The sequence below is a fragment of the Diprion similis genome, chromosome 5 (assembly GCF_021155765.1).
Source record: "Diprion similis isolate iyDipSimi1 chromosome 5, iyDipSimi1.1, whole genome shotgun sequence".
Lineage (NCBI taxonomy): Eukaryota > Metazoa > Arthropoda > Insecta > Hymenoptera > Diprionidae > Diprion > Diprion similis.
In genome coordinates, this window is record NC_060109.1 from 791134 (window position 1) to 812736 (window position 21603).

The window sequence follows — 21603 nt, forward strand, 5'->3', positions numbered from 1 at the left end:
ACTTATTCCCTATCTGATCCCGCCGCGGAAACTATATCAGAAGTTATACCACCGCAGTTCTGATTTCCAACTTTGTTCATGGCACGTATGTCTATGTATATAGGTATACATTATATATGCATGTACTTGTATAAATTATATCCATCTACTTTTGGTATACTTACTGTAGACGATTGGTAGCCATGCAATACCTGCAGCGATACTTCAGGGGGTTGTTTATCGGGTTTTAAAGTTTGTGTTTAACCGCGTTTAACCCGCGAAGACAAATCGTTTACTCACACACCGAGGTCGCAGTGGATGAGACAGATAAATCGTCCGTATAATTTTAGTATGAAAAATTTTTCTCATTTGTTTCATACGAGAATTTCTCGTCTCTTGATATTTTCTGTGTGTGTGTGTGTGTTTTTTTTTTTTTTTTGGCATTTTTCTCAGCCATTAATTCTCTACCAGTAGAATACCAAAGCCGTTTCTGGGCACAGGTTCCTATACCTAAATTTTACCGACACTTAGCCAAGACACAAACCTTTTTCTACAATGTTCGGCGGCAGGGTGATAAAACATTCTAGAAAAAGGTTTGTGTCTTGGCTAAGTGTCGGTAAAAGAATCTATGTCCAGAAATCGCTTTTTTATTTTACTTTTACGGTAAACAATTATATTCTTTAATCATGTGTTCGGTGAGAATGTACCGTAGAAGATCTCTTCGCCTCACAAGTTTATATAGTCCTTCCACTCGGAACTCGCTATTATTAATGCAAATATGATAAGAGAAACCTTACGGCAAATTAGAGGGAGAAAAGGAAGTCAGAAAAAGCTTTCGAAGAGAGATCGTGGAGGAAAAAAGGAGAAAAATATACGTTGACTTGACTGGCGTGTGTCAGTATCCAATTACGAAGACGTTCAGCTTCCTGGACTTTTTATTTTCATCCTCGGTCTTCGTTTCATTTTTCTTTACAATTTTTCCCATAATTTTCCACGTTATCGGATATTTTATGCAAGCGTACAATAAGTATACAAATGACGAGGAAATTGTGCAGAGATCATTAAGATTGAAAAATATGCATATTGTAAGGTGCTTTAAAATCTTGAACGATTTATTGAAAGACAGTGAATCAAGTGCACGCTAGACGCAAAATCTCTTCAAGGAACCTGAGTCGCGTATCTTCCTCAACCAAGTTTCGCTCCAGGTTACGTCAATCAGTGAAAATTGATTACGACCCGGTTAATTAATCCCCTTATTGCCGTGAATTCAGTGGTCGAGCTTACAGATAGACTGCAACGCTCGCTCTAACCCGACTAATTAGTAATCTAATTTCTATTCTATGATCCATTTCTCACACTTCGTATTACCCAATTTTCTAGATGCACATTTAGGCAAAAACTGTATTAAAAATCAACAAACATTGCGTTAGAGTGTAAAACGACATTTCACGGTTTATTGAAAAAAAAAAAAAAAAAAAAAAAAAAACTAAGCTCATTTCTTTTTCTGTCTCAGAAAGAATTATTATACGGAGGGAAAATTTTTACCCTATCGATTAAACGATTCCGCTCGTCGAGGAAAGAGGCAAGAAATGAAATATGCTACCGCGGTAAGATACGAAAAACAATTCGAAAAAATTACAACCGTCACAGGAGAAGGACAAAAAAATTTATTCCCACTGTAAAACTCGACGTTAATTTATGTCATGGTTACAATATAGAGATATACGTAGATGGGTGGCGCACGTATTATTATTATTATTATTATTATCATTATTATTGTTATTATTATTATTATTATCACGTCAGGCAATGAGTACGATTTTTTTTTCTTTCTTTCTCTCTGAGATTATTCTTCCCACCTACACAACGGTGAAAGAAAAAAATGGAAAAGGGGAGAAATACACGGTTTACTTTAAACGACTATATTCACGGATTTTGTGCGACCTTCACGTGGATATATTTTATGAGCGAATAATTATTCACCATTTTTCTAGACTTGTGTGTGTCGACTCTGACTCTGAACTTTAAGCGTTGGTTATAATGCAAATAAAGATAAAAAATCAACGATTTTGACCGAGCGAAAATTTATTATCAACGAAGATTTTGTTGAATATAATGAAATTTTTTCACAGGAAAATTGAAGAGTGGATGTTTTAAAATTTTGAGCTTTTTATTTAGTCTGAATTTGATTTCTAGAATGTTCGAGAAGGTTTTTTTTTTTTTTTTTTTCTAAACAAATCAAGCTAGAACTTTTGTTAATTTTTTGACCGGACTTTTTTAATCTACAAACATCTTGCACATCACTTCGTATAAAAAGAGAAAAAAAAAAAAAAAAAAAAAAAACGGTACAAACTTTGTTCCAGTATAGTTTCGCTGATCAGAATGTTTAAGTATTTTTCACAGAGCAGATTAAAAAGTTATATACTTTGGACAGATGTTGGAGAGAAAAAAAAATTGTAGCGAAAAAAGGCAATTTATTCTTGAGAAAAGAAAATGAAATTTTTTTTTTTTTTTTTTGTCTCAAACACAGAGAAACGAGGAGTTTCGTGAATATACAAGTGACTCGAGTAAAAATGAGAAAAATTTCAACGGCCAAGATCCGTCGTCGTAAAATTCATGCTTCTTATCGAAACGATCGCGCAAACTGCAGCGCACCGATTTACCTATTTTCCGGGCAAAAGCAGGAAAGAAGTCCGGCTTCGTTTTGCGGAGATAAATGCAAAATGGCGTTGCATCGAGATCGTTGGCTTCACATACACTGCAGATGTATTCTCTCTATTCTAGCCGGCTACGTAACGCATCTAAAATCCTGCATAAGGATGCACCGCAGGGTTGCAGGCATGAAAACCGGGTGATATCGCCAGGAGAAGCTTTATTCTACGTCGTAAAATACCTCGTACGTCGTTCATATGGACGTCTTTATCTTCTTCTCGACACTTCTCGAGATATTATTTTTAGACGTGTGTTTTTTACTTACAGATGTTGTTTTCGTATTTTTCAATACCGTCACGAATTGAAAAAATCATCTAAAGAAGGCGTCGATAATGAAAAAAAAAGAGAAAATTCTTGCCCAAATTCATCGTCAGTTCAATATCGAACCTGCAGAATCCATCATCAATCTATATTTCTGCTATATCACAATATATCGATTTATCGTACCCGCGGGATTCACTTTTGCACCAATTTTTCATCTGCAAAAGCCAATTTGTTTTCATGTACCTGTGTTCTGTCTTTTTTCCATATCTGTTTTTTATAATTATTTTTACTTTTCTGTACCAATTAATTTGGCAAAAGAAATACTTTTTTTTTTTTTATTTTTTTTTATGAGCTTCGAAGGGTTGAATGAAATGACAAGAAAATTTATACGGTATGCTAAATTCTTCTAAGTTATAATCCTCATAATGTTCGATTTTTTTTTTTTTTTTTTTTTTTTTTTATCTTGTTATTCAAATGAGGTCCTTACATTAATTTATTGTAACACCAGCATTAAATCGTCGCAATAGATACTAGAAAATACTTAAGTACTAAGCTAAAAATATGAAAATATGCTAGATTTTCTAGTTACAGGTCCAAGACCGAAAATTTTAATTTTTTCTTTTGTATAATCAAGTATTGCTATTTATAGTCACAATTAACCAGTTGAATGGCATTGACGCCATATAGCGCACATGAATTATGATTTTTGCGAAATTTTACGGAAAAATTCTGGATCCAATATATCGGACCTGAGTACAAAAATTGATTCTAATCGGATGAAACTCGGACTCAATTGGTTTTGAGGCCGCTGATTTCGAACCTGAACTCGCAACTTATAAATTCAAAATGGCGTATCCAATATAGGGGACGTAAATTTAAATAGTGAAATGATTGGGATGAAATCTGGTTCTCAGAGGTTTTGTGCGTCCCAGAATGCAAACTCAGTGTGAAAATAAAATTTTTCTTGCCGTTCAAAGGGTTAATTATCGCTAGATAAAATTCAAAATTTCTCTCCTGATGCCAAAAAATATCGTTTTTGGTGAAGGGTGGATTCGAAAATGGTTAAAAAAAAAAAATTGCCAAACCGAGGAAAACACCTCGATTTACGTATTTTCTCAGCAATCTATGGCGGTTCCAAATATTCAGACAATTTTTCCCCTACTCGCCGATATCTCAGGCAGCGAAGTGAAATGTGAGAATCACGGGGTGCCTGGCTCAGCATTTTCACCCCGTGACAGTCTGGCGCTTTGAACAGTGCGTCTTAAACGCGATCGAGAAAAGAAGGCTGGATGCTTGACCGATGGATATTGAGACCGGGTCTGATATATGCTTCGGACCCTCGCAATCTCACCTTCGCATCTTTCGCACCCCTCGTTTCAGGGGTTGAAATGGTCGAGGCTCGACGCGAATCGCGCGTATTTACAGCGAATATGCAAAGATCAGGGCGCCCAGAAAACTCGTTATATTATAAGTAAACTCGGCTTTCAGAATATCCCGAGACTATTTCGCGTGGGTGAAAAATATACCGAAGGGAGGGGGGATCATCCGTTTGATATGAAACCGAGGAGAATTTTCCAGGATTCGCCCAACGATCATCCTTACAGACGGACAATCGAAGCCCACGATATTGAGCTTCATGCTTCTCCATCTTCTCACCGATTTTATCGCGAAAAACTTCGAGGGTGCGACTCTGAGGTCAAAGATTAAGAAGCGCTTGTCAAGCCGATGTTTGAGCAATAATTTGGTCTTGGGGGAAAGAATTTTACCTAATAATATATGGTTTATACTATGCAGTCCTTGACTATATTATTCGTTTTTCATCGCGAGTGAAAAATATTTTTCTATACATACGAAATGGAATTTAACGAGTTTATTTTTTTTAATGGTCATTCTCTTTTTTTTTTTTTTTTTTTTCGACTATTGCAATAATTGGATATCTATGCTACGATAAATCAATGTTAAAATTTTATTTATTTAAAAAAAATTTCTAAGACTATAAAGAAAAAGATTTAAAAATATGTGCAGCGATAAATATTTTTGTCACCAAATGTAGAATTTATAGTATTCTACGCGTAACACGTTAACTTGAATCAAATGAATCGATTCTACTGATTTTACAACGTTTACCAGAAAAAAAAGATTCCAATTTATCAAATCTCTAGAAATTCGACTGTATCGAGTCTTTGCAAATTGATTTTCTGTTGGCGACTGCAGATGGCTCGATGAAAAAACGAAATTGCGGTAGACAGCCGGAGGGTAAAAACAAGAGAAGCTTTTTTTCCGGATTATATACAGAAAGCTCGTCGCGTTTAGTATTTTGTCACTCCCTGCGTTATTATCGGTGATTTTGAAAGAGGATGTTAATGCGTACAAATACCTGTCGTTTTTTACAAATTTTTTTTTTTTTTTTTTTTTTTTATTCTCGTTTTCTGTTTTTCGATTTTTTTTTTGTTTCCATCGTTTCGTTTCGTTTGTTGCTTTATTTTTCGGATTTCGCTTTAAATTTTTTTCTGTTCCCCGCCCGCGCTTTGCGACCACACACGCATTATCCGAGACACCCGATTCCCCGGAGGGATAAACTCCCGAGGGATCGTGCGGGGAAATTTTTTTTTTTTTTTTTTCTGAAACACACGTCACTCAACCGAAAAGCAGCCGTGACGCGTGTCTCATACTCGACACAGCAGCTGTTCGTGAGTCTCGCGGTTTTTAGAATTATATCCTTGATAAACGAAATGATATTCAGCGAGACGAATAAGGGATTATTATTTGTTTGGAAAGTAATTTTTCGGAAAACTTTCACGTACGTATCTGTTTCTGTAATGTCATAATTTTTTTTTCCCCTTCTTTTTCCAGATTTTTCCGTTCACTGAGATACTACAGATCCATAAGAAAAAAAAAAAAAGCCACGCGTGCTGGTGGTCAGACTATATTTTTCTTGTGTATTATTTTTTTTGCTCCCCCTGAACACGAATCTGAAGTCAGAATTTTGGAGGTCAGTGTGAAAAATCGTGAGTAATACCATAAAACCCATAAAAACTATGATCTAGTAATTTTTTCTTATCATTCTTTCGTCGGATATTGTTTTTTTTTTTTTTTCTTATTTTTTCTTGCTTGCTTCTCTGTACCCTACACCAGTACTCTACAAATATGTTTGTTTTTATCTTACGGAGCTTTTATCTTATTAAAACCATAAAAAGAGGGAGAGAGAAAAAAAAAAAAAAAAATTACAAACATATTTTAACATTCGATGAAGGAATCATAAGAAAAAGTTACTAAATCGTCTTTCTCACGGGTTTTATGGCTTTTCTCAAGATTTTTCACATTCATCCCCAATTCTGATTACAGATTCTTGTTCGGCGGAAAAAAATAGACGAGAAAAATATAGTCCAACCTATGCGTGTCCTTAATACAGATCGCTTGTAAAATGTTGATTTTCAGTTTATCTCTTCTTTTTTTTTTTTCTTTCGTCTTTCTGCTCATCGGTTACTGTGAAAACAAAACGAAAATAATAAAAAAAAAAAAAAAAACAAACAAAACGGGAAAAAAAAACACAAATTCTATTCGATTTCACTTTATTTCACTCATGCCTAGTTGATCGCGGACTTGGAGAGGAAAAAATACGCGACGATGCGGGGCGAAATGTTAGCAGAGAAATGATTTATTGAAAGAGCCAAACACACACTCTTCCGTATAATGTATTAAACATGTCCGCAGCGCAGCGTCCTGAAATGAATATCATGGTGGCCAGCCCTTGGGTCCATAATGGAAGGCATGGAATAATAAATACCTACCTTGTGTATGCCCCAGTTCGAAAGGGTCGAAACCACCTTATCCCAAACCCTCGTTTCGCCTTCTTTTCATCGACGCGTCGTCACGCTGCTGTGTGAAAACACGCCTACTCGATTTTTTTAAATTTATTTATCCGCGTCTGGATGTAATATGAAAAAAATCCCACTACTGTTTGGAAAAAAATGAAAGGGAAAGTAATACGTTTGAGTATAAAAATCGAGCGCGAGATTAAAAGCAATTTTTTCGATTATGGTGATCATCCAAATCACAAAAAAAAAAAAAAAAAACTGGAATTTTTATTTATATATATATATAAAATAAGGGTGGGGCGGGAAAAACGACGCAGAGGGGGTTATCCTTAAAATTTTATGAAAAGTTTTTTTCTTTTTCAGAATGTTTTTTAAATCGTTAAAAATTACTTCTATAAACTTTATTGAGCATTATTTTGAATTTTCGAAAATTTTCTTTTTCTGTACCCTGACATGTGAAAATCATTTTTATTTTCTTCGGTTACAATTTAAAAAGAAGAAGAAAAAAAAAAAAAAAAAAACACAGAATTCGAGAACTATGAAGTATGAAAAGTGAAGTTGGAAAATGAATTACACGATTCTCTGTGATTCTAAAAATATTTAGATCTCATTGTTAATTAATTTTTGAATCATATATCTGTGTGAGATACTTGTGTTGAAAATATTTGCGTAAAGTGTATTTGCAGAGTTATCAGTTATAAAAAAGAAATGAAAAAATTGAGAAATACAGAAATATCTTGGGATTATTTTGCTTCACAATCGCGAGTCTGCAGAACATTTGTCCGACATTCTCAAGTAGGTGTAAAGAAACGTGTAAATTGAGGTATGTAGCTTGAATACGGACTCTCTGGAGCATTTCTATTTAAATGGAAAAGTTCGAACTGCACGGCGAAGTTTCCGCCTCGACGGCTTGCACATTGCATAAGCCACTGGGCTACACGCGGTGTATAAGCAGGTGGTGGTGGACGGGTTCGAGGTCGTTCGGGGATTTGTAAAGTGCAGGAAATAGGTTGCAGTCGCATCTGCATATAAATCGTATTAAAAAAAATCCCGTTATCAAAATGGATGACGGTACGTGATTTTCTGTTTTTCCAATTTTTTTTTTTTTTTTTTTTTTTTTCTCCTACAGTTTCGAAAAATCTCAATCCATACACAGTGGATTATAATTTTTATTAACGATGCTATAAAAGCTGCGTTGCGATTTCAATGAAAATTGATGCGAAGCTTCAGATTTTACAGTCAGATTCGTATGGGGATTTACAGATTTTGCAAAATTTTTCTACACTGTGGTAAACTCGTTTATTAATTTTTAGTTTCATAGTTTTGACGACTTTGTAAGTATGATATTCAACGAATTAAGTAGCTGAAGATTAATTATTAAATAACTAACGAAACATTATCAAATATTTAATAATCAATTTACATTTCTTATGTGATTTTTAAAAAATCGGGGTGAAAAAAATTGTCAAAATTGGAAAATTCATTTCTCGTCAACTGTGTAAATTTTTAGGCCATTGTTCTACTTTCATATATTCAAATTCTCTATATTTTAATAAAGAAAGTTCTTGCAAAGAATAAAAGATACAATATGTATATATATATATATATCTCGGAGTTGAAGAGATTCGCGAAACGCAAGCTTCGCTTCTAAAAATAAACCACCCGAATCCCGAGGGTCTAGAACCCGAGGGTGAATTTCCTCAGAGTGGTTGAAGCCTAAGAAATGGTGGTGAAGAATAAGCGACGTGGTAGTCGCGTAAATACACAGAAACACTCTGCATATTAGCCACCTGTTTTATATACGTATAGGTATACGTATCAAAGAACGCAGACGTGGAGGTTCGCATGAATATTTGATTTTTTTGCTTTACTTTTTCTCCCTTTTTCCATTCTTATTCTCTCTCTCTCTCTCTCTTTCTTTCTTTTTCTTTACTTCGTTAAATTGTGCTTAATCTTGATTTCATGCAATTGCGTCGACGACTTTCACCGGAGGCTGAAAGGAGTAAAAAATTGTCTCGCGTTTTTCGTTACGATGTGTTTTAATATTGTTATTATCATTCGTTTATTATTATCATTCCCATGATTATACCTGCATCGCAATTTTTATACATCCAAGGGCCGACAATTTGTTCAAATATTTATTTACAGGGAATAGAAAATATATTTTCGGACTTTGCGTTTAAACAAAAAGTACGTACTACACAAATCTTTCGTTACTTTCATTTTTCGTCGATACTTGCCTATGAAATTTATTTGTAATCCAAATATCGGCATTACAAAAATCGATTTGTTTGTAAATTAATGCAATTCATCGAATACAAAAAGTGAAACTGTATGTTTACAGTTTCGATAATAGTGAAAAAAAAAAAAATAAACAAATTTAATAAAATATCATTAGTTTTCATAATCTTCTGAGAAATCATTGAGGAAAAATAAAATTCACAAATAATTATTGATAAAAAATACTCCGCAGCAGATATTTTTTCGTGCCGTAATTTTCTTTAACCATTTTTAACCGTCGCGTCGGCTGATTTGAGTTTCGGGATTTCGTCCCGTCGAATTTTTCATCTTTCGCATTTTTCCACCCCACCCTTGTAGCCCCAATACCGAATGCCCTATATCTTAGACTTCTGCAGCCTCAGGCTAAACGTCTGCAGTGATTACTGCTGGGACAGGTCGGCCCTGGCTGGCAGAGCTTGCGGAAAACCGCATTAGCAGTAGTGGTAGTGGTGGTTGTAGTAGCAATGCGAAGTGAACTGCAGGTGACTTCAGACCAGTACGAAGAGCCGGGTCAATGTTTAAATATAGGTATACAATTATGAGAATTTTTTTAATTGTCTCAAATTAGGTTGTTTTTTTTTTTTTATTTATTTTCTTTTAATTAATTTGACCGTGATTGAAGAAAAATTTATCAGCGAAATAAAGAAAGAAGAAAAGATTCTTTTCTTACATTATTTTATCATTTCTAAAAAAAATCGCGCATTCCCGTGCTTCGTTTTTTTTTCAATCTACGAAATTTTCTCTCGACGAATTTCGTGAAGTTTTTTTCTTTTTTTTTTTTTTTTTTTGCTGCATACAAAAATTGTCCCCCTACGTTTAATGTTAGTGAAACAGTATTTTTTTTTTTTATAACATTTTTTCTACTCAACTTTACCTGATATCGATAATACTTTGCAATTAATGTTCACCTAATAGACGGTGAGAAATAAGTTTCACTTTTTTGTTAAAAAATTTTTCTTCTCTTCCTTTATCTAGCTTTTTTATTCTCGCCTCTATCCGCAGTTTGAAAATAACATTTCTTAGCGACATTGTTTTTTCTTTTGCCACTTTTTTTTCACGAATTAGCGATCTGTGTGAAATTGATTAAGAGTAGAGATATTTATTCAGTATAAATCGTCGAATCTATGTATATATATATATATATATATATTTATGTGGTATAGTGAAAATGCCTTTCAAAGAAAAGAGATGGAAGTTTCATTCATAAAGACAATAAAGAAAAGTATTTAGAATAAATGAAGATATACGTGAAATTACTCGGATTTATTATACTCGTAAATATTTCACAGTCGAAATAAAAAGACTTTATTGTGTCTGTTTTTTTCCCTTATTTTCTTTTTCATCAAGATGATATCACGGCTATTCCTCACTTTAATAATATCAACTGCGAGCTTGCGAAGACCGCGGAATACGTAATTTCCTAACCAATGAGAAAGGAATGAAATAACGTAGAATAAATCAAGTCAAATGGAATTGAACGTATAGATACATCCCGTAAAAATTATAACACAAAATACGACTCGCAGAATCGACGATTCGTGTTATTTTTTTATTTCTTTTTTTTTTTTGTCGAATCGTGTCCAAATGGAAATACGGATTTTAAATTGAAAATTTCAGTTCTCTCGAATGAAGGTAGCAGCGAAACTGAAAGATATTTATCTATAGAAAGATATCTATATTTTTATGGGGAAGGGTGGAGCAAAGTGGGCCCCTTAAGAAAATAATACCTAAAATGAGAATAAAATGTTTAGTTTTCATATGAATAATTACGTTTAATTATTATCTAGCCTTCTCGAGAAAAAGTATAATCATAAATTTAAGTTCAGAAAATTATTTCACTTTGACGAGTTGAGCGTAAAGCACAACTTGAAACGTTTCGCGTTACAAGCTGGGCGATTTACTCGAGTAAATAATTTCCGAATGATTCATATTCAATAAAAAGTTGAGTGGTTTAATTTTTTCCCTTGTTATTGAAAAAAATTTTAGGGGGCCTACTTTGCCCCCAAATTTTTTGAGATATTAAAAATTTTAAGGTAATAACTTTGCCCCACCCTCTCCCACATGTGGGGAATTCCATGCGAACACAACCGACGTCTGGATCCCACGATTTTTGATTTTGTTTAAAAAAATTTTCCACAATTATGCCAACTCTGAAAGCAGAACTTTTTTAAAAATTTCAGAGACAGGGTTGCATCCACGGAGAAGAGTTGCCTTATGTTTTTGGAGCACCACTCGTCGGCGGTTTGGCTCACTGGCCGAGAAATTACACGAGGGCGGAATTGGCTCTCTCGGAAAGCGTGATCCTGTATTTTACGAATTTCGCACGTACCGGGTGAGTAGAAGAACACGAGTTTAAAATTAATCACACCGATCATCGTACTAATTTGAACTAGAATCGTGTGGGTAGTAAAATCAAATCCGATTCCAGACTTTAGTTGAAAACTGAATTTTTAAAAACGATGAAGAAAGAATGAAAAATAATTCTCCTTTTTTTTTTCTTTTTTTTTTTTTTGCAAGCCGATCGCGCGAACTGGTGAAAATAGTTGAAAATTAAGAGAAAAAAGATGAAAGGAGAGGGGACGAGCTGTTAATTTTCGAGATATTCATGCCGAGGTGTTACGTAGCAGACTGAATGCGTTTATAATGCGTGTACCAGCCGTGGATAAGTAGGCAGATATATTTTGCATAGGGCGCTTTATGGTGTAATACAGAAAGCCACGGAGTCACATTGTGGGGTGCAAAAGTGTGCCTACAACTGGGCAATTTTCATTCTACAATTTTAATTACAATTAACGAGTCAGAGTCACGACTGTCTCGTAATCCTCAAAATTTACGATATTATCATGCGTTTGTATATTTTTTCAGAGGCAGAAAATATTTTCCGCAAATCTCCAAGGGTGGATAATTTTTTTTACAGAAATGTCAACGGTTCTTATCGCCAAGTAATTTCATTTTTAAACTGCACTAAACATAAGCGACGGTAATTTTTTTTCCCCCTTTTTCTTCTTCAAATCTTGTCAAAGAAACGTTGAAACGGTTTTTTTTTTTTTTTTTGCCACAATAACATGCTTACAGAATTTTTCAGCAGGTTTATCAACAGCAAACAAGTATTCAGATTATTTGAACACCAATTGTTTTACACTCTTTCTAATTTATTTTTCAATTTTTATTTAAGGAGGATAAAATTTGTCTTCGACATTTTTTTTTTTCAGATTTTATAAACCGGTTTAAATGATTCCTTTTTTTATTAGTTTGATTTTTTTTTTTTTTTTTTTTTGTAGAAGTCGAAAATTTGAAAATGGGATGAAAAGGACAAAAAAAAAAAAAAGACCGATTTCCTTGCTAATTTTTCGGCAGTAATTTACATCAAACAATTATCTCCGTCTCTCTGTGAAATTCTTACTTATACAGTCCTGAATTTTCGTGCAAACAAGAAATGTCAATTCACGGTGGCTGTTCTTGTTCCAGGAACCCAAATGAGGGAACGCCAGAACCAGGACCTTCGAGCTCCAGGCCAGAGAGGACGAAATTAAAAAACACTGAATGGACGGCGTACGAAGCGGTTCACAAAAAATACCTCAATATAGGTGAGAGGAGTGTTCTTCCATTCTCTGTTAGACTTTGGAAACGAAAGCAAACATTCGTTATTTCTCTGAATTTCCTGCGATATTTTCTGCTAAAACGAAGCTGAATTTTGTCCTCTTTTCAGACATTAAGTCCAAGCTCAAGGGCCACTACAGAGCCCACAGACTCTCCTTTTGGCTCAACCTGGTCCCTGATTTGCACAAACCCGGTGCCGACGATGTTCCTCGGTCTCATCATCTCCTCGACGCGGAGCAGGTGAATATATCAATTTTGAAATAGAAATGCCTGCGGGAATGATTTTTTTGCTATGGGGATGAAGTTCGATTTGGTTTTGAATGGTCGGAAAGCCGATGGCGCAAAATTCCGAAATGAATTTTCAATATTTTGATTTTTCAGATTTTTTAATTTTCTCATTTTCGCACTTTCGGAATTTTGAGCGACGGGTTCCGGACCATCCGAAACTTTGATGTTTCCTCCAAGTTCGGTATCTTAACTTTGAGTCGTTCACTTGATGTGTGAAAAGATCATCTTATCCTCGACTCTGAAACAATTGTCTAAACACTAAACACGTAGAAAAAAAAAAAAAAAAAATTCGGGTTAATTGATTTAAATACCTGCACTTTTTTCGCCCTTTAAAATCTTATCAAGTGTAATCGAGTCGAGATAATGATTACTGAGACTAAAATAAAATAGAATAGAATAGAAGACAAGTTAGTGAGAATTAAAATCCTCCGATTGATCCTTTCTTCTTCGATCCATCATCGTATTGCCTACACGTTAATGTGGCTAAACCAATCAAGTACAATTGAATGATCATTTTTTTATCCAGCACTTTGGTGGCGCGTTCAGATCAGGGCTAATTATCACCAGATCGGGGAATCGTTATATTTATTTTACGCACCGAGTGTGTAATACTGATCACTGTCACACGGTGGTGCCAATTTCAGCTAAATTGCTTTCAGCTGTAATGCAATAACTGTCATGTCGATATACCAGACGGTTGTACGCCGCGAAACGTTATCTGGGATGGCATGGCATGGATAGGAATCGATTATAAATTTAATAGACGCCTGAATCTAGATAAGTAAAAATAGAAACAGTAACAAAGTTAAATTCAACGACTGGAAATATTATTTTTCAAATTTTATCTAAATTCTGATTATTTTCATTTTTATCGATTGATTTTCACTAGGCTCAAAATTGATTCGGAACAATCTCCAAAATTGATAATTATGAAAGAAGATCGTTGAAACTAGAAGACAGTAAATTGTAATTATTGTGATCGCGAGAAAAGATGTTAAAGCTTGAGATAAAATTTCGAGTAGTGAAACAAAATTAGGACTACTTCCGAAAAACTCCCATTCAAAACGGAAAAGCTGAAGTTCGTTATTCGCGTCATGCAGTTACTGAAAATGAATAAATGCGAATGGCAGTTAAAATGGAAAAAACATCGGTGTCTGTAAAAATATAAAAAGATCAGAAAATAAAAGGGTAACAATATTGAAATTTCGCTAAGACGCGATAATCCGTTTTGCAGAATTTCACGATTTCTAATATGGAGGTATAGAAAAATCAAGTGTACAGTGATTAGAATCAACAAGAACACGAACCTACCAGACAAAATTTATGAATAATCGTAAAAATTATTGACGATTCTATATTTCGGTTTTGAGATGAAAATAATCCATGAAAAAAAAAATTAATTGACAAAAAATTAAATTACATTGAATTGAATTTAGTAAATCTGAATTTCAGATCTGATATATTTGTCACGAGTTATTTTCATGTAAATTACTTTTGTCATAAGTTATTTTTATATGGATTACTTTTGTCATAAGTCACATTTTATGTGGTTTACTTTTGCAGTGACGGATTGTTTTACCGACGAGTTATTTTCCATCTGGGTATTAATTTTCTTCCGACTATTATTTCCGGACGATTTAAGTCCCAGCACTTAAAAATTTCACAACAATTAAAAACCCAACGATCCGCAGGTGCCACCGAGGATAATCCAGCGTTTGCCTACAACGTCGAGGCCGACGACGCAGGAATCTACAACGGAGAAGAGCCAGAACGCGTCGACGTCCATGCCGAGCGAGTTAGCCTTCGAGGAGACGACGCCACAGCCGGAAGACGGTTTCGCAGCATATTCGACGGCGCTGAGTGTGACGATAGCGATCGGCTGCAGCCTCCTGATACTCAACGTCCTTATATTCGCCGGCGTTTATTACAAGCGGGATAAAAACCAGCACAACTGCCCGAAGAAACGGACCCAGGAAAACGGCCAGATGCCCAACAACATATGCGGCGAGTTGGAGACGAAAACCGAACGCCACCACATCCAGCATATCCCACCCCCGGAGTTCGCCGACCTCCAGAACAACTCCTGTCACGTCCCGATGCCCCCGCCACCCCCGAAGAACACGAAACCCGGAAAGCCCGCTGGGCCCAACCTCATCATAAGTCCCAACCAGCTCCAGCAGGAGAGCATGGCGATGGTGGGAAGTGGTGGGACCCTGAAAAAGGGACACAACCATCAACAGATCATGGAGGAATTAAGGGTCTGACTTAGGCGGGAGGAGGAAATTCAGGCGGACAGGATCAGGCGGAGGAAGGACGACTGGAACTACCTTTTCCCTTAGGGGACTTCTTACTCACCGAGTAACCGGGAGGCTGTTACTCCTGTGGTTACTGTGGTTTTCCAGAAGAGCCTTTTTCGCCTAGGAAAAGCTCCTGCGTTTTCTTTGTCCTCGATTTTTTCTCTCTTCCTTTTTGACTCCTGCCTTTTCTTTTCCTCGTGACGATGATCTGTGATATACACGCGATTCTCGGAAATAGAATTTCAGCATTGCAATGTTGGATGGTAATGGTAGTCTATAGTAACTCGCTGGAGAATTGAGACATTTTCGTTTATTCTTCTCTCCTACGTTTATCACTGATGGAAAATTTCGCATGACTTTCAAATCGTTTTATATCCAGCATTGCCATTCGTTTGAAAAACGAAGAAAAGCCCTGGCTTTACGAACACGTTTGTTACACTGTATGCGTGAGTTTGTATAACGGAAACGGTATTGAACCGATGATATCTTTTTCACAACTGCCAAAGTAAATAATAGTAGTAATAAATAAAGCAGATTCATGCGTACATTCAGTAATAATAATATTCCGATAAACATACACAAGTTACATGTTACTAATCGAAAGTGTGATCGAACTTGTTTCATAACAAGTTACACAGAAGACTTGGAGACAAAATAATAAAAAGTAATTATCGTAACTAAAATGAAGAATAAACAAGATGACAACTTTAATTCATTTAATTACCGGTATAAGAATGCGAATTAAATTTTTATCGGAGTGTATAAAATCTATCCAGATTTGATTGGAAAACTCTGTGACACGGAGCAGCGATTGATCGTCGTTTTTTTCCATAAACGTCTATAAAGTGAAGAGGAAGAGGAAAATGAAAAACAGAATTTTAACGAAAAAATATAATATAGGTAGATTAAAATTGATAAGGTAAATTTAAATACAATTATATGAATAATTATAATATACTATATAACATACATATGAAGACGAGTAAATATGACGTTTATATTATACGAATGATGAATTATTGGTGAAATTATTGTTGTGAAAGTGACGATAAATTTTTACCCGATTTGAGGTGAAACATAAAAACAGAGCAGTGAAAGAAACAAAAGAACTTTAACAGCTGTTTTTTAGATTGAGAAACTTTGTAAATATAATTTATATATATACGTATATAATATATATGAATATGATATATAATGTACATGTATATGCATATTATGTGACTACCAATCTTGAATTTGAAAATTATTGCAAGGAAAAAAGGAGAAAGAAAACTAAAATATCGGAACCCTTATCTACCGACTGCAATTAGAATTTACAGATTCCGATGAAAATTATAATCGATGAGATTATAAATTATGATCAAAAATTTAATCCATTTCATTGATCCTAAGAAGTAAAGTGAAAATAAAGCTATGGGATTATCCAACTTGTACAGAGAACGTGGTTTCCAATTATTGCAAATACGCGTTCTAATCATGTGCTCGGTTATAGGGATTTTCTATATAATTCGAACCATGAATGTTATGCATTATGCAACTAATATGCGTAATTCATACTAATAGTGACAAAAGAAGAAGAACAAAAAAAAAAAAACCGCTAAAGGAAAATTTGTAAATAACTGATATCGAAATAAAATTACATATATATTATGTTATCGTTTATTCGTCTAAGTAATATCATCAACATCATCATCGTTGTAATCATTGTTATGATTATCGTCATTATTACTATTATTATTAATATTCTGACTACTATTATTATTATTATTATTATCAATATCGGTATGTGATCATCAATATCAGTACCGTTGCATCAATGATAGCACATAAAGATACAGAAACCTTCGAGTAGTCAATAATCGTTGAAAAACAATGAACGAGAAAATCGTTATAAGTAATTAAAAAAAAGTTAATAATTTCAAATTTCTTGCACCGAATCATTGAAAAGATACGTTTCCCTATACTGCATATAAAATTTGTTGAATGTTTCAATTCGCTTCGTCATCGATTTTACGACAAAAAAAAAATCGAACGAAACAAGTGGGGAACCGTTGAAGCGAAGAGAAAATTTTTAATAGAAAGAAAGAAAAAAGAAAAAAAAAAAACACTCACTAAGGCGAGTAGAAAAATGTTCCTTACTAAGCACATTTGCATTTCCGGTTCGACTGGATCTTTCATGTCATACTCCTATCGCAATGATGAAGAAATATAATTTATAATTAAGGAATCACTTTTCATCTCCGATTTACAAGTACCGTTAATTTTCTTTTTCTCGGTACATCGGCATATCCTGTTTTCCAATTTTTCCTTACGCAGGTATAAGACAGGGGTAGAAACGCTGCCGCACTGCAGTTTTCAGTCTACAAGCACTGCGCAAGGTAGCGAATAAGACGCGGAATGAAACTGTGTTGCAAGCTCAGACGATCGAAGGGTATGTATTTGTATAACCACGTATGTACCGTAGGTTCTGGGTACATACATACTCACCAATTTACCTTACAACCGCGGATATTTTCACTCGTAGCGAATTCCGCCTGGGGAAGACAGAACGTGAATATATATATATATATATATGTGTATATGTATTATATATATACATATACAAATGTGTACGTAGGCAACATCGTTCTCGTAGGAAATTGCTTCTCTGGATCCTTTGAAAACAAGGCAAAATGCAAATTCTATTTCGCTTATCCTTTGCGAAAGGTTTACATACAAATAAACACGCTGAACTTTTCTCGCTTTATCGTGAACAATTTGAAGGACACTTTTCGCGCTTCGTTGTATTCGTCGATATGCAATTTTGTTAAATTTCAAGTTGCAAAGAAGACCGAAAAAATAAAGTCAAGATAAATAATAAACGTTTTGGAATATTAACCCTGGAACTGCGAATTTAAATTTCCCCCCGCAAGGGAACAGCTTACAGTTTTTCACCCTTCGAAAAAAATATTTAACCACTTTTTTTCGAAGTTACACCAAAAAAATTTTTTGGTTCACGTGATTCTTTGTTGGAAATAAAAGAGAAGTGGAATTTACACTATTGGGGAGTTTTTCACCCCCACCCCCTTACGGGAATAGGTCAAAACAAAAGCAACGTTACCGTTCTAGGGTTAATGATACATTTCGTGGTCACGTGTTGAATTACGTCACAATTATCGACAAAGTTGAGTCAATATTTTCCTGAGATTTTCTGTTTCTCTCCGTCACCGTCACGTCCTAGTCATTTTCGAAACTTGTCTTTTTCCGTTACTTTTCCTTTCTTCTTTGTCATCATTCCTTCTTTGTCAGTCTTAAGTCGACGCTAAGGAGACGGCTGAACACCCGAGGGTGAGTATGACGGTTTAATCGTGTAAAATGATTTCTCTTTGGGAAAAGTTTTAAAAATCTTCTTTTATACAGGCGGTCTAAGTTTCGTTAAGTATGATTGATTTCCGTCGCAGTTTGGGAGCCCTTCGGCTAGGGGATTACGAAGTTGTCTCAACGCTTCGCGGCTCAGGTGAGCAAAGCAACCGTGGCAGCAGCTGATATTCGTAAGATTATTTGATCTGAGTGTCCCTCTCCTGTTCACCTCTCTTTTCTTCCCTTCTGCATTTGTCGAAGCACACCCTATATGTGCTCAAAAACTTTTTCCATAATGCAATATGGGTAACATACCATTGGCACTAGTGTGGAAAAGAGTGGCGATCAAACTATGAGGTAAACAATTATTAAAGGAAAGGCCGATTGTGTAACATCGCATGCTCGTGACTTATACTTTTTTGATCCATTGTTTTATATCTCGATCGTAATTCCGTTGCAAGTGTTTATCGGAATGTAATCATTGATATTGGATCCACTTATCCGTATCGGCTTTAGCCGATCTCAAAATATTGAAGTCCAGAACTGTGTTTACTGGATTGCTTGATTCGAATTGATAAAGTAATCACACGACGAGAATCAATCGTTATTGTTCTAGTTTTTTTTATCTCTAAGATGCACAAGATATACAAGATATTTCTTACTATATATTTATCCGTAATTTTTACCGCTCAGTCTCATCGATAGATCGAATTAATTTCAGTTCAGTGATCAAAACTTCAATCCACGTCGAAGAAGGCCAAGTAAAATGCATATACAAATCGAACGGTTTGATGATGAACTGGAGGATTTGATTAAGAAAGTGTACAACAATCCATTTCGTAGTTTTGTTAAAATGAATGGCGTAACGATGTCAGAAACACATAAAAAGTTTTCGGACGCCATTGAGAATTTCCAAGTTCGTGACGACGACGTCTGGGTTTGCAGCATTCCGAAGTCCGGTGAGGATGAGAAAACTTGCAGGCTTTCAGGTAACGCGACAAGATCAACTTTTATTTCTGTCATTATTCAACAGGCACGACTTGGACGCAGGAAATGGTTTGGTGCATCGCGAATGATCTAGATTATGAAAGAGGAAAAATTTCCCTGACGGACAGATTTCCTTACTTCGAGTAAGTTCGAAAGTTCTACTGATTGAATTAGCTTGCTTCATAATGATTGTGTTTTTGGTTTTGAGCAGTCTTTCGGCGCGTTCCGAATGGCCCGCAATATTGAAAGCCAATCCTGGAATCCAAATACGCAGAGAAATGGTTGACAGTGTCAATTATGTAGCCGATTTACCCAGTCCGCGATTCATCAAGACCCATTTACCATTCAAATTTCTTCCGCGGCAGTTGAGGACCGGGGAGAAGAAACCAAAAATTATTTACATCGCTCGCAACGCCAAGGATACTTGCATCTCTCGCTATCATTACTGTAGAATTACGGAAAATTTGCAAGGGAGCTTCGAGGATTGGTGCAATCTGTTTCTTCAAGGTGGTGGTTCGTATAAATGATCGCCACCTTACTCCCACTTTGCCTAATTCAACTGTGACGTAAACAACAGGTATCTTACGATCGAAACAGTAAGTTCTTAATGGATCGTCTCAATTCCAATGCATTTCAGTGATGTACGGACCATACTGGAAGCACGTGCTTGGTTACTGGGAGCAGAGAATCGAAGATAATGTGCTGTTCTTGAAGTACGAGGATATGAAACAGGTGAGACTCGCTAATTTGTTAGCGATATTTCCGTTACTATATTTCCTCTGTTCTGTTTTCACGTCTGAATTTCTACTCATTGATAATCTGATTTGATAGGATTTACCGAGTGTGATAAAGAAGACTGCGACGTTCCTCGGAAAGAATTTGACCACCGATCAGTTGTCATCTCTCACCGAGCACTTGAGTTTCGAAAGTATGAAATTAAATCCAGCGGCGAACAACGAAGATCTCATTCATCTAATGAAGGAAATTACGCCATCGAAATTCGAGGGAAAATTCATGAGAAGTGGTAAGATCAACCAATGGAAGTCCGAGATGACTCCGGATATGATCGAACGATTCGACCAGTGGACGCGAGAAAATTTGAAGGGAACTGGCTTGTCCTTTTGAAGAGGATGTTGCGTACAATATTTGCCCTTCATATCGTAACGAAAACCGCCATTACGCCAAAGCGTAACCAGCGCATTTGGTTAATGAATGTACGATACTCGAGAGAATTTGTGACAAATTAAGATATCAAAGTATTTTACTCAACGATACGATATCACGAGATTAGTTGTCTACTTCAAATGTCAAGTGATTGAAACATTTTGTTATTCGTTAAGAATCTGGCGATGCCACAAAAACTTAATGCCTGTATTACCAGGAAGATTCGTTCGTTCTATTACAAAAGGAAGCAGTTTCAACGTACCAAAACGAAATTTGTGGTCAAGTTTTTTTTTTAAATACAAACAATTAAAATTTAAAAAAATAAACGATCCTTCGACAAAATACCCAATTTCACAGAGCTTATCACACACGCTTTGACACCTGTATAACGGAAATTAATTACTCCACGTGATTTAGTACTTAGCACGGAATATTCCGTCTCGATGATGACCGACTTATTAAGGTGGTTTTTATTCCAGCTATTCTGTGTTTTATTCACATCGGTGAAACCAAATAAATAGGGTTAAAGTACATAAGCGTATGAAAAACTATTGGAGTAGTGGAATGGAAGAGATTTTGGATTGGATTGACGTAAGAATAATCTCTCACAAGTAGATAGGTGAGGGAAAAAAGTTGTTAAAGCTACCAGCCGTGAAATCTTTTCCGTTATTTTCAAAAATAAAAATCGTCAGTGAAGAGTAATCGCCATTTTCTGTAAAGATTTACGATTGGTTGTGCCAATAATGCTCAAAATCAAGTGCCATCATAAAGATACGGTGAAAAGTCGGAATATTTCTTATCCCACGAATAACATAACTGTTCATTCTCTTCGAATAGGACGTTGAAAAACTTGGTACTTGACTTACACAAACTTT

General features: G+C 35.4%; 2 protein-coding genes across 2 annotated transcripts in view; both read left to right on the plus strand.

Annotated features, from left to right (window-relative positions):
- LOC124406299 (neuroligin-4, Y-linked) overlaps positions 1-15454 on the plus strand; it is a 207214-nt gene extending 191760 nt beyond the window's left edge. The window contains exons 8-11 of the mRNA XM_046881668.1: positions 11234-11385; positions 12522-12640; positions 12763-12893; positions 14633-15454. Coding sequence (XP_046737624.1) covers positions 11234-11385; positions 12522-12640; positions 12763-12893; positions 14633-15205 — 975 coding nt within the window. The 3' untranslated portion in view covers positions 15206-15454. The remainder of the gene's footprint in view (positions 1-11233; positions 11386-12521; positions 12641-12762; positions 12894-14632) is intronic.
- A 3889-nt stretch (positions 15455-19343) lies between these two features.
- LOC124406352 (luciferin sulfotransferase-like) lies at positions 19344-20771 on the plus strand. Its single transcript, XM_046881746.1, has 5 exons — positions 19344-19536; positions 19611-19707; positions 19776-20077; positions 20202-20296; positions 20396-20771. Exons 1-5 carry the CDS (start codon positions 19344-19346, stop codon positions 20687-20689), a joined length of 981 nt encoding a protein of 326 aa, XP_046737702.1. The 3' UTR covers positions 20690-20771.
- The last annotated feature ends 832 nt before the right edge of the window (positions 20772-21603 follow it).